Genomic DNA, 13,819 nt, shown 5'->3' with positions numbered 1-13,819 from the left:
ACTGCGAATAATGAGAAGCAGCTTTCGTAATGAATTCATGGCAGCGTTTCAAGTTCCCGTCCTGCTTTAATGAAACCTCCGACTGGATGAGTTCCTGTAAAGTGTCAACAAAGACGTGTCAGTGGAGGAGGTCTCACTCTGAGCTGCTAGTTCAGGCCCATTCATGGATGACTGATTACAGACTGGCTTCACTCTCAGAAACAGCCGTCGGAGCAGAGAACATCCCGGGCTTTGGTCCAGAACCGACCAGCTGCTTCCGTGTCTCTGTTGGCCACCGGGATGGAAACATCCTGCCTGATGTTTAGTTTATTTTAGATTTCTGCTCATCAGTCTGACCATGTTTTTAACCGTGAAGTTTCCACCAAACTCAGGATGATTCTGCTGACCTCAGCCTCTGATTCCTGTTTGTAATTTAAAGTTCTGTCGGTCTGAGGGTCTTATGAAGGAGGATGTGAGTACTGAGGTTGATTCCTAATCCGTTCGTGATTACAGTTTCATCCAGTTTTCTTTATATGGCGCCAAATACAATCAGAATCCAGTGCTTTAAATTTCAAATCAGTCCAATTCATACAGAACCAGTTAAACCAGTTTCTGAGCTCAGGAAACCAACAGATTAACTGAAGCTTCTCTCTGATTCAGTCCCCGTCCTGAGCTGCACGAGGCGACTGTGGAGAGAACACAGCACTAAATACGCTGCTGACCTGCTGTTAAAACAGGGCAGAGACAGAGAGCCGCTGTGTTTAACCAACAGGTATTTGGACCAAAGCCCATCACATGCATCTCAGATTGTTAAAAAAGGGCATGTATGTCTCCTTGGGGACATATGTACAAAAATATGGGGAGGAGCTCTAAACAAATGGTTAAAAATGGCAAGACTTCATCAACCTGAAAATGCAAAGAATTAGTGGAGTTCAGGAAGTCTTTGTACACAAAGAAGGAGCTGAAACCTGCACTAACATCATGGCTGCTGCATCGCCGAAGAGAGGGGCAGCCGGCTCGGTTAGTATGCACACCATTCGTGCACGTAACAGGCGTAACGTGCACGTCTGTGACAGTGTAGCTAAAACTGACCTGAGATCAGCACAGACCAAACCTACAGCTGACTGCACCTAAACCTGCAAACACAGAACGTGTTTAAATGGAGAGACGCCTGCATCTGTTCCAACATCCAACTCTGAAAGAGCCGTGTAAAATCTGAAGGAAATGGACTTTAAATGGACTTTAATGGACTTTAAATGGACTTTAAATGGACTGATTTGTCCCAACTCTTTAGAAACGGGCTGTATGGTGTCGCTGTCCACGGTTCTGAGTCCAGCTGTGACAGCGGATGCAAAGCTCTGAATTTCAGTCACTGCTTTCAACAAATGTGCAGATAAAGCCTCCTGCTGTCACTCAGCTCATTAAATCAGGCATCTGAGGTCAGAGACTGTTGGAGGTGGACGGAGAGCAGAAAACCGGGCGTGGGCGGCTAAAACTGCCACTGATCACGTACACGGCCTTCATCGGTTTCTGATTATTTCTGTAAACTTTGTGCTATTCATCCCAGGAACAGGAAGGAGTTTAAAATCCTTTTTAAACTCAGATTCTCTTGTTTAGTTCATGATGGCCCTAAAATAAAACCCTCCACAGTTGAAACTATCTGTGAGTATGATTTTTTACAGGGAATGTTTTGACTTCAGAACCATGGACAGAGACATAGCCGCAGGGCCGCATTCCAAACCTCTCACCTCCTCCTTTTCTTTAACCTTCAACCTTCTTCTTCCAGTGGGGATGAGATGTTATCCTCTGCTCCACAGAGATGCTGCTGTTTGGGGGTCTGCTCCCTCTTATATATCCTCCCACTGCTTTGCAGATGATGTTCACCTGTATTTCTCTTTAAGATGTTCCTCAGCTCTGCATGGACCCATCAGAGAGCTTTTCCATCAGCAGGGCGCTGAGGTCATGTGATCAGGGCCTCCTGGCTGAGAACCAAAGAGGCAAAGCTTTTACAGCAGGACTCTGTCCCCCTGAGCCTCTGGATCTCTGTCAAAGTTTCAGTCCTGGTGACCGGAGGAGCAGCCAGCAGGTCATCTGGTGGACGGACGGATGGCGTCGGCTGCAGCTTCAGCTCGTTTGTGAACTCGTGCCGCCGGCAGGTGCGTTTGTGTTGCTGATCGCTCTGACATTTATATGAATCCATTCCCATCAGCTGGAAATGTCAGTGTTGAAATGCCAAACGCCGTCTGACGTCTCAGACACACAGTAAAGTGAAGGCATCGACACGGGAAAAACACGCTGATGACTCATCCAGGCCTGGATCGCCGCCTCCACATCGCTGTGGAGCTTTCCGGGAGCTTCAGGGCTCTGATCCCTGATCCCTGCCTGTGAGGCAGCTCCACAGCAGTGATGGAGTCTGTTGGAGATGGACCCGGCACGTCCAGAACATCTCTCCTTTTCACCTTCTCTGGCTTCCAGTCCAGTTTCACATTCAAATTGTAAAAGTTCCTCCTCCTCTGTGAGGGTAAATATCTGCTCCCCCTGAACCTGAGGTGCAACCACCTGTGGAGGGCTACTCTGGGGCTTAATCCCAGCTCTTCTCCTTGGCCTCACCACCTCTTTTCCAGCCCATCATGACAGCACTTTTCTTCTGGGATGGGAAAAACCGGCCCAAACCGGCCCAAACCGACCCAAACCGGCCCAAACCGGCCCAAACCGACCCAAACCGGCCCAAACCGGCCCAAACTGGCCCAAACCGGCCCAAACCGGCCAAAACCGGCCCAAACCGACCCAAACCGGCCCAAACCGGCCCAAACCGACCCAAACCGGCCCAAACCGGCCCAAACCGACCCAAACCGGCCCAAACCGGCCCAAACCGGCCACTGGATGACGAACAAACCTTGATTCCAAAAGAAAAGGGACACCCAGCCTTTCAGAAAGCAGGATGGAGGGGTGGAGCCTAAACTTCAGCTTCCTGTCAACGCAGCTGCTGTGAGTTGTTGCTGTGATGCATTTAAGGACTGTTGAGGGTGGGAAAAAGCAGAACTCTCTTCTTCAGTTCAGTTCCTCTCTGAACTTTGGCTCAGATTAGATTTGTTTCTATGTTCTCGAGTCTCTGCAGGTCGTCCTATATGGTGTCGTTTCCTCTTTTATCAAACAACCAGCAGCAGCTCCTACATTCATCATCTGTTATTATGAATCTGCTCCCATGAAATAAATCTTTATGAGCATCAGTAACACCGAAGAGAAAGAGCTTCAGATGAAAAACGCCCTCGGACTGTGCCGAATGTCCACTGAAATATGAGATTAGCCTGAATATTCCTCTGTCCTCACTGATGAAAGCTTTGAAATGTAAAACCCTCAGTTGCTCAGAAATGACAGGTGGCCTGAGTGATATTCTCAGATAGAATAAATGATGCTGCAGCAGAACAAAACATTTATTTCTGTTTGTGATTAATCAGTAAAGTTTCAGAGGAAGCTTCTATCTGCTTTCTCATCAGACTTGTTTTGGTGTAAAAAGGCACTTAATGCTGCTCCTTAGTGAAGTTAAAACACTCAAAGACTCATATTCTGAAACCAGAAAGAAAAAACTGATTTCTTTCATTTCCTTTCATTTCTTACACACCTATAGGAATATTATATATATATATATATATATATATATGTATAAAACCCCAAATATTTCCTGCTTTGTCTCATCAACTTCCGTTAATTTGTTAATAAACATCTATTTTTATATTTCAGACCTGCAACACATTCCAAAAGAAAGAGAAAATGGCTACAATTTGGTGTGAAGATAATTAAAAAACAGCTGATTTTAACCCTGATCTGGTCCTGAAGCAGCCTCCATCACAGGCTGAGCAGCAGAGATGTTCAGAGGAGCTCCAGTTTGTTTAAAACCATGTTCCTCAGAGAAAGACTGGAAAAGACTGCAGAAAAGTTCCCTGAGATTTTACAGCAACATATGCTGCCTTCAGGGCCACATCTTTTCCTGGGACGTCCCAGCATTGTTCAAGCAGACCATGGAAAACCACATTCTGCCACAGTCCAAAGGCCTGGCTGAGGAAGAAGAGGTACGGGTGCTGGACTGGCTGCCTGCAGTCCTGACCTGTCCCCAGCAGAGAAACAACCACCCCCCCGCCCTGCTGCACACCTTAAGACCTGTTTAAGGAGGAATGGGACAAAATAACAGCTGGAACTCTGCATCACCTGGTTTCCTCAGAGTCAGAGCGGCTTTAAGTGTTGGCAGAAGGACACAAAGTGGGAAAAGGTTCACTGACTTTATGGGATGCTGCAGGTCTGAGGTGTAGAAATGATGTTTGTTATCAATAAGTGAGGTTTTTATTCATTTATTCCAGTTTTTATACTTTTCCTGTTTTCCTGACACTTCACTTGTATTTAATTTGACATTTTGGGGTTCCTTTCTGATAAAGTTCTTTCTGTTCTTTGTCTCACTCAGAGGGGAAGGTGGAGGTGACCAAAGAGGGGATGAAGCTGTGCACGATGGGCCCGGGGAAAGTGTTCGGAGAGCTGGCGATCCTCTACAACTGCACCCGGACCGCCACGGTCAGGAGTGAGTGCACAACAACCTCTGCTGATTATCCCCGAATTCAATACTATCATGACCCTTTAGTGCCATTCAGCCTGGAATTGCACATTTTTAGTGTTACAAGTCAGTGTTACGATTCAATTCTGGTTGTAAATCATAGATACTTACTTCAGAAAGATTTAACTGTGAAAGGGTTTATTTTAGGACCATCAAGAAGGGTTTTGCTTTGAAGTGTCACATTTGTTTGGATCTGACTGCATTAAAAAGTAGAAAATTAAGTAAACAAGAGAATCTGAGTTTAAAAAAAGATTTTAAAAGTGACATATTGTGTAAAACTCCTTCTTCCTGCTCCTGGGAGCAGATATCAGGGCGTCTGAGGTCACCAGCAGGTGTAAAACTCCCCCAAAACCTCCTCTGCTAAGCCCCGCCCCCTCTGCTAAGCCCCGCCCCCTCACCTCCACCCTGCTGGACGGATGAAGCCAGCTTCTGGTGGAAATGTTCTGCTGTCAGCTGCACTGAGGAGCATGCATCTTCCATCCAGCAGCAGCCTCAGAGGATATAAGAGCCCATATAAACGGATCAGATGTTCAGAACAGAGTTCAAACTTTGTTGTAGTTTGATGTTTATTCTTCAGATTTAATTGTCTTTGTTTTGGTGAGATCTGGTCAGAACATCGTTGCCCTTTAGATTCTGTAATCCTGAAGCTTCCCGGTCAGTAATTAGTGTTCTTCGCCCAGTGTTGTGGTGAAAGTGAGGAGGAGTATATCTGCGTGTTAAAGTGAAGTTACAGTAATGAGCAGAAAGCTTCTGCAAATCCTGTCAAACACAGAACTGTTGCCAAGAGACACACAGCTGCCAAAACTTAGCTCATTGGCTGGACCAGATGGTGTTGCCTGGCAACCGCTGTTACAGTTTGTCGGCGCTCCACCAGGAAGAGCCGACACAAAGATGGAGGTCCACACATGTTAGTGATGTTAGTGTGGAAGTCCTCCAGCTGAGCGTGATGTTTGATGATCCCACGCTGCAGAGCACGCCGTCTGCTTCCACGCCGTCTCCTTCCACGCCGTCTGCTTCCACGCCGTCTGCTTCCACGCCGTCTGCTTCCACGCCGTCTGCTTCCACGCCGTCTGCTTCCACGCCGTCTGCTTCCACGCCGTCTGCTTCCACGCCGTCTGCTTCCACGCCGTCTGCTTCCACGCCGTCTGCTTCCACGCCGTCTGCTTCCACGCCGTCTCCTTCCACGCCGTCTCCTTCCACGCCGTCTGCTTCCACGCCGTCTGCTTCCACGCCGTCTGCTTCCACGCCGTCTGGCGTCCACGCCGTCTGCTTCCACGCCGTCTGCTTCCACGCCGTCTGCTTCCACGCCGTCTGGCGTCCACGCCGTCTCCTTCCACGCCGTCTCCTTCCACGCCGTCTCCTTCCACGCCGTCTGCTTCCACGCCGTCTGCTTCCACGCCGTCTGCTTCCACGCCGTCTGGCGTCCACGCCGTCTGCTTCCACGCCGTCTGCTTCCACGCCGTCTGCTTCCACGCCGTCTGGCGTCCACGCCGTCTCCTTCCACGCCGTCTCCTTCCACGCCGTCTCCTTCCACGCCGTCTGCTTCCACGCCGTCTGGCGTCCACGCCGTCTGCTTCCACGCCGTCTGCTTCCACGCCGTCTGCTTCCACGCCGTCTGGCGTCCACGCCGTCTGCTTCCACGCCGTCTGCTTCCACGCCGTCTGCTTCCACGCCGTCTCCTTCCACGCCGTCTCCTTCCACGCCGTCTGCTTCCACGCCGTCTGGCGTCCACGCCGTCTGCTTCCACGCCGTCTGCTTCCACGCCGTCTGCTTCCACGCCGTCTGGCGTCCACGCCGTCTGCTTCCACGCCGTCTGCTTCCACGCCGTCTGCTTCCACGCCGTCTCCTTCCACGCCGTCTCCTTCCACGCCGTCTGCTTCCACGCCGTCTGGCGTCCACGCCGTCTGCTTCCACGCCGTCTGCTTCCACGCCGTCTGGCGTCCACGCCGTCTGCTTCCACGCCGTCTGCTTCCACGCCGTCTGCTTCCACACCGTCTGGCGCCCCCGCTCACAGCGCTCATTTTGTTTTGGGTTCTGAGGACTCGGGACCACAGAACGTCTGTGTGACTTAGCTTCTCAACACTTTCAGAAAAACAAAGTTTCTGGATTTAAAACCTTCAAACTGAAATTAAAAGGTTATTCGAGGCAAAAAATGCAACAGAAGTTCGAATAAAGCGAGTCTTTCCCAGCGGAAGAAAGACTGATGAAGACTTGTTTTCTAACCCAGAAAATGTCTCGATCAGAGAGAACAAGTCCACCAGCTGGTCTCTGATCAATAACGACGCTGAGTTTACAGTCATCTTCGTCCTCTACATCCATCTCAGTCCTGGTCCTCAAGGTTTCCCATGTTTCCTGCTCCAGCTGACCCAGATGAACGGTTCTTTAAGTTCACAGAAGGCTCTGCATGTTTCCCATGTTTCCCATGTTTCCTGCTCCAGCTGACCCAGATGAACGGTTCTTTCAGCTTTAAGCTGAGGAGCCTTGAGGAGCAGGATTGGGAAACACTCTCCATGAGTGAGGCTCAAAGGCTTTACAGTTCTGAGTTAATCGTCCTCTGTGCACGAGCTGTTCATGTGACCGGTTGTTAATAAAGTTTATCTCATCCTCTTCTTTCCAGTCTTGTTAACAACAGAAACTTCACAGTTCAGCCCACACATGCTGCACTTCTCACTCTATTAATAGTGCAGTTTCCTTTCTGCCGTGCACACTCTCACACTGACAGCTGTTCTCTGACCCTCTGACTGGTTTACCATCAGAACCCCCGACCCATCGGTGCAGTCAGAACCATCTGCAGGAAAATCTGTTGAGTTTTGGCTCCGCCCCATAACCTGAACCCATGAGCACCCCCACACAGCTCATTAAAGCTGTGGAAGTTTCTCCAAGCATCTGCATCTCCACGGAAACCAGCCGCATGCTATAACCATAGAAACCAGGTCTGCCTGAGCATCTGCTGAGGATTATGGGATGTTGGAGACCTTTGGAAGTGTTTTCTTCCCTGAGTTGTGTCTGCAGGTACAACCTTCATCCTCTCATTTTTATCCTTTTTTATCATCTTATTCAGTCTTTTTCTGGTTCCTTCTTTCTATTCCTTCGTCCTCCGGGTTTGATCATCCATCCATTCTTTCTTTCTTTCTTTCTTTCTTTCTTTCTTTCTTTCTTTCTTTCTTTCTTTCTTTCTTTCTTTCTTTCTTTCTTTCTTTCTTGTTTTTTTTTCTTTTTTTACTTTGAAGTTATCCTTCTTACCTGCTTTGATGAGCTTTTTCAGAGCTCAGATGCTTTGACAGTTTGGGGAAGAAGCCTCTTCGTCATGTTAGTGGAGGCTTTAACTTAGACTCTGTGGCGGGGGTCAGGATATCGAGGTGGAGGAGTTTTTTGGCACAGATTTATCCTCAAGCTGCTGTTGGTCTCTGGTGGAAAGGCAGCCTCCAGTGAAGGATATATTCCAACGCTAAAAAGCTGCTGTTGATGCTAAAACAAGTTAGCTAACCTCTTAAGCAACAACGTGGCAAAACTGAGTAAAACAGGCTGAAAGTCCCACATTAACATCAGATCTGACAGATGTGTTTTATCTGAATTATCCCTGAATTAATGTGTCTTTGTGTTCAAAATGTTCCAGTAAACTGACGAATGGAATAAAAGGCCGGATCAGTGACTCCGTTAGCTCATGCAGCTAACAGGAAGTGTTTGGCTGTTAGCTCATGCAGCTAATAGGAAGTGTTTGGCTGTTAGCTCAGGCAGCTAACAGGAAGTGTTTGGCCGTTAGCTCATGCAGCTAACAGGAAGTGTTTGGCCGTTAGCTCATGCAGCTAACAGGAAGTGTTTGGCCGTTAGCTCATGTAGCTAACAGGAAGTGTTTGGCCGTTAGCTCATGCAGCTAACAGGAAGTGTTTGGCCGTTAGCTCAGGCAGCTAACAGGAAGTGTGTGGCCGTTAGCTCATGCAGCTAACAGGAAGTGTTTGGCCGTTAGCTCATGCAGCTAACAGGAAGTGTTTGGCCGTTAGCTCATGCAGCTAACAGGAAGTGTTTGGCCGTTAGCTCATGCAGCTAACAGGAAGTGTTTGGCCGTTAGCTCATGCAGCTAACAGGAAGTGTTTGGCCGTTAGCTCAGGCAGCTAACAGGAAGTGTGTGGCCGTTAGCTACAGGAAGTGTTTATATGGAAGATGTCCATATAAATATATTTAACAAGAGAAGATGTTTTGATGAGGGTGAGAATTTCCCTCAGAGTGGCGGGTCGGAGAGGGCGGGGCTTTAAACGGGTCGCCCAGATGGTGGTGATGGAGAAAAGGTGGCGGTAGATTCACTTTATTTTTCTTGGGCACTTAAAGGGTTAAATGACCTGAAATGACCAACATCTCATGAGATGAAGCTCCAACATTTGATCTTCAGATTTTAAAGTTGGCTCTTCAGTGCCCTTGCAGACTGGTTCATGTTGCTAAGCAACAACGTTACCTGACGTTTGTCTGCTGGTTTTAAACACAACTGAATCAGGATATCATCTGATGAAACCTGCTGTCCATTTGCACGTCACACACGTGCACAGACCTGCACACAAACAGCTGTATGATTTATGCTTTCATTTGAGTGAATGCGTCACGTGCAGATCGAAGGCGGATTAAAGATATTAACACGCAGAAGCTCTGTTTAACGCCGTCGTACAGATCCCTGAGAGGCAGCAGAAGCATGCTTCCTGGGGTCTTCCATGCGAGACTCATGGGAAGCTGAATGTGTGTTTCAGCTCTGACTCACGTGAAGCTGTGGGCCATAGACCGGCAGTGTTTCCAGACCATCATGATGAGAACTGGACTCATCAAACACACCGAGTACATGGACTTCCTCAAGAGGTGACTCCACGTGCACGTGCACACATTCAGTCAGTCACCGCAGGTGCACCGATAAGAGAGGCGCCTTTGGTTAGATAAATATTGTATTGTACATATTATATTGGTATTTTTAACAAACAAAATCCTGTTGAGGTTTAAAACTGACTGCAGTAACAAGTCAACAGTAGGTGGCAGTAGAATTCAGCAGCTAATCTGGTTAGCTTTAGCATGCTAGTTACCAAAAGAGAAGACGATTCAGTAGGTTAGCAGCATCTCAGGGCTAATGATCCACACTCCATCCATCCATCCATCCATCCATCCATCCATCCATCATCCATCCATCATCCATCCATCCATCCATCATCCATCCATCCATCCATCCATCATCCATCCATCCATCCATCATCCATCATCCATCATCCATCCATCCATCCATCCATCCATCATCCATCCATCATCCATCCATCCATCCATCATCCATCCATCATCCATCCATCCATCCATCATCCATCCATCATCCATCCATCCATCCATCCATCCATCATCCATCATCCATCCATCCATCCATCCATCCATCCATCATCCATCCATCCATCATCCATCCATCATCCATCCATCCATCATCCATCCATCATCCATCCATCCATCCATCCATCCATCCATCATCCATCATCCATCCATCATCCATCCATCCATCCATCCATCCATCCATCCATCCATCCATCCATCCATCCATCCATCCACCATCCATCCATCCATCATCCATCCATCCATCATCCATCCATCATCCATCCATCCATCCATCCATCCATCCATCCATCCATCCATCCATCCATCCATCCATCCATCATCCATCCATCCATCCATCATCCATCATCCATCATCCATCCATCCATCCATCCATCCATCATCCATCCATCATCCATCCATCCATCCATCATCCATCCATCATCCATCCATCCATCCATCCATCATCCATCCATCATCCATCCATCCATCCATCCATCCATCATCCATCATCCATCCATCCATCCATCCATCCATCCATCATCCATCCATCCATCATCCATCCATCATCCATCCATCATCCATCCATCCATCCATCCATCCATCCATCATCCATCATCCATCCATCATCCATCCATCCATCCATCCATCCATCCATCATCCATCATCCATCCATCATCCATCCATCCATCCATCCATCCATCCATCCATCCATCCATCCATCCATCCATCCATCCACCATCCATCCATCCATCATCCATCCATCCATCATCCATCCATCATCCATCCATCCATCCATCCATCCATCCATCCATCCATCCATCCATCCATCCATCCATCCATCCATCCATCCATCCATCCATCCATCCATCCATCCATCCATCCATCCATCCATCCTTCATCCATCCATCCATCCATCCATCCATCCATCCATCCATCCATCCATCCATCCATCCATCCATCCATCCATCCATCCATCCATCCATCCATCCATCCATCCATCCATCCTTCATCCATCCATCCATCCATCCATCCTTCATCCATCCATCCATCCATCCATCCATCCATCCATCCATCCATCCATCCATCCATCCATCCATCCATCCATCCATCCATCCATCCATCCATCCATCCATCCATCCATCCATCCTTCATCCATCCATCCATCCATCCATCCTTCATCCATCCATCCATCCATCCATCCTTCATCCATCCATATCAGTACTTATACTTTGACATTTAGCTGCTAATACTTTTACTTTTACTTCTGTAAGACTTTTCTTATTTGCAGTGGATTATTTTTAGTGTTGTGTTGCTTCCTTCCGCCCACATAAAAAAGGTGCCACGTGCACACGTGCACACGTATGTGCTGTACTGCAGGGTCATCAGCATTAGTGGATCAGCTGATCAGCCATAAAACACAGGTTGATAATTGAGATGAAATGATTTGTGTGCAGCGTTCCGACCTTCCAGGGTCTTCCAGAGGAAACTCTCAGTAAACTGGCCGATGTCATGGAGGAGGTGAGTCCTTCACCAACACAACATCCCTCCATGCTGTGACTCTTCTTTTGTGGTGGAATCTGGCTGTGAATCGTCCAGTCAGACGCTCTCTTCTGTGCTCAGACTCACTATGAGGACGGCGATTACATCATCAGACAGGGAGCGCGAGGAGACACCTTCTTCATCATCAGCAAGGGCAAGGTCAGTCTCCTCCTCCTCCCTGTCACTGACCTCATCATCATTGATCTGCTGACCCATCCTGACCGTCTGTTCACCACATCCCCTGCCAGGTGAATGTGACCCAGGGGGATTCAACCAATCAGGAGCTGGTACACCTGCGGGAGCTCGCCAGAGGAGATTGGTTTGGAGAGAGAGCGCTGCAGGGGTAAGATCATGTGACCCGACCCTCAGCATCTTTAGTGCTGATGCTGGAGGAAGAATATTCACAGATATCTGGTGTGTGCTGCAGGTACCGTGGGTCAGAGGTCAGGCCCGACACGCTTCAGCTTTTAATAAGATCAGAGTTTTATTAAAGGATTGATGGACAGCTCACCTCTCTATCTTTATCTATCTCTGTGAGGACCGGATTGAACCATTGGTAGAAGAAAAGGAACCTTTTTACAAACTGAAGGTGTTGTTAGGGGACATCTAAAACGGGTTTGTTTCATTTGTAAAAGGTTTATAGAAACTAATGTTAAGTGTGGAAGGTTTATAGAGCTCATAAGATATGAAATATGGATGTGGTTTGAGAGTAAATAGAGTAAATATCCCTCCGCAGCACACAGCCTGACTGAGGTCAGGGTTCTCTGGTCAACGCCAGAGGACGGTTCTGGACAGACCCGGTGGGGTCATGTACAGATCAAGGTTATCAGACTGTTTCAGAGAATCCCTGCTGTCCTCCTCTGATGTGGGTGACAGGTCTGTGATGAGGTCAGACGTGTCACTCACCTCTGGTGATGTCAGCTGCTGCTGACTCTGAGCTCTGAGGTGTGTTTTAACAAAGTGACCGACTGAGAGGGAACTTCCTCCTTCTTCTGCCGTCTATCCTCAGCTCAACAGTCTGAGCAGACCGGGTGGAGCCATCATCTGTCAGGGTCCGAGAGAAAAAGATTTGGGACAGAGGACGGAGGATCCTGGGAGCTTAAACTTTGTTGTTTTTTTATTTAAAGACGTATTTTACCAAATTTATGTACATTTGACCATTTATAAAGTAAAGACACGTCTTCATGTTTCAGACTAATTTTTCAAAAGTTCAACTTTGAAATAAGACAATAAATGAAAAGCTGAACTCCCCCCCCCCCCCGAGTCGTTAAACCAGGACCAAAATACACAATCTGCTAAGTATCCCCACAGGATAGTAAATGTCCAGTGAACCAGTCCAGGGTTGGAATGAGTTCGGGTACAAAGTGAAAGCAGGTTTGTTGTTGGTAAAGCGATGGAAAGAACTTTGGGCAGAGCTCTGTGAACACCTGATGCCACAAACATTCAGACTGAACTTTGACCCAAAGTGTGAAGCTGTTCTTCCAAACTGACGGGACTGTTTCACAGAGCTGTTACTGGGCCGGTCCGATCTTCGGGGTCAGGGTACACGAACCGATCTTTGAAGGTAAATCAAGCTTTAACCTGTCTGTGAACAGCAGGATGAGCAGCTCCACCTTAAATGATGACTCCACACCTGAGTTTCAGCTGGACGGAGGTCTAAATGCAGAAGGAAGTGATACCTTCTGTTTATTTTCTTACCCTGTTGTCCAGAGTCTGTCTCTGACGGCTGCAAACCAAATAAGCGAATCATTAACCGCTCTGTGTGTGTCGACAGGGAGGATGTGAGGACAGCCAACGTCATCGCCATCAAGACCGTCACCTGCCTGGTCATCGACCGAGAGTAAGTGTTTCTGCGCCTAAAGCTGGTCACACACTCCAGGATTTACCAGTGATGTCACACCAGTGACTCTCATGAGTCGTGGCGCACCTGTGATCATCTGGTGCTTAAGCCTGGCTGTTTTAAGGCGGTATTTCTCACATCAAACACATTTAATATCACTGTAAGTCTTTAGTCTTGTTTTATGTCATTCGGTGACTCAGTCTGCGTTTTAACCAACACGTGCGCTGCTGTCACCTCCAACCAGGAAGCAGGGGAAGCTGAGCCTGAGAGTAACCATGGCGATAAGGTTAAAAACCGTGCGGTGCAGTTGGTGCGTGCGAAATGTCTGTCAAATGTCTCTAAGACATCTGCACTTAAAAATGCGTTTCCACCAGGTGCATGATGGGAAATACTCTCTGAATAATCTAGTTGTGGTGTTATGGACCCTGTAAGATCTGGAGTCTTCAGATGTGGGAGTTATTCTGTGTTAAACACTTTCTGATAAAGTTTTCCTGCATATGGGAGGCTTCACACAGCTGAACTGTCAC

General features: G+C 47.9%; 1 protein-coding gene across 2 annotated transcripts in view; it reads left to right on the top strand.

The window, feature by feature from the left end:
• The window catches only part of LOC140278672 (cGMP-dependent protein kinase 1-like), a 58,059-nt gene that overhangs the window by 27,957 nt on the left and 16,283 nt on the right, over positions 1 to 13,819 (top strand). Inside the window, exons 3-8 of one of the 2 annotated variants that reach the window (XM_072373734.1) lie at positions 4,436 to 4,549; positions 9,319 to 9,424; positions 11,368 to 11,431; positions 11,534 to 11,611; positions 11,701 to 11,795; positions 13,227 to 13,292. In XM_072373734.1, coding sequence (XP_072229835.1) covers positions 4,436 to 4,549; positions 9,319 to 9,424; positions 11,368 to 11,431; positions 11,534 to 11,611; positions 11,701 to 11,795; positions 13,227 to 13,292 — 523 coding nt within the window. Of the gene's footprint in view, positions 1 to 4,435; positions 4,550 to 7,246; positions 7,595 to 9,318; positions 9,425 to 11,367; positions 11,432 to 11,533; positions 11,612 to 11,700; positions 11,796 to 13,226; positions 13,293 to 13,819 lie in introns of those variants that run through there. The other variant, XM_072373735.1, reaches the window with a different exon arrangement.

The sequence above is a fragment of the Leuresthes tenuis genome, unplaced genomic scaffold (assembly GCF_036924035.1).
Source record: "Leuresthes tenuis unplaced genomic scaffold, fLeuTen1.0.hap1 SCAF_20, whole genome shotgun sequence".
In the NCBI taxonomy this organism is placed as follows: Eukaryota; Metazoa; Chordata; class Actinopteri; order Atheriniformes; family Atherinopsidae; genus Leuresthes; species Leuresthes tenuis.
The sequence above is the reverse complement of the archived record's forward strand: the minus strand, read 5'-3'. Positions and strand labels throughout refer to the sequence as shown.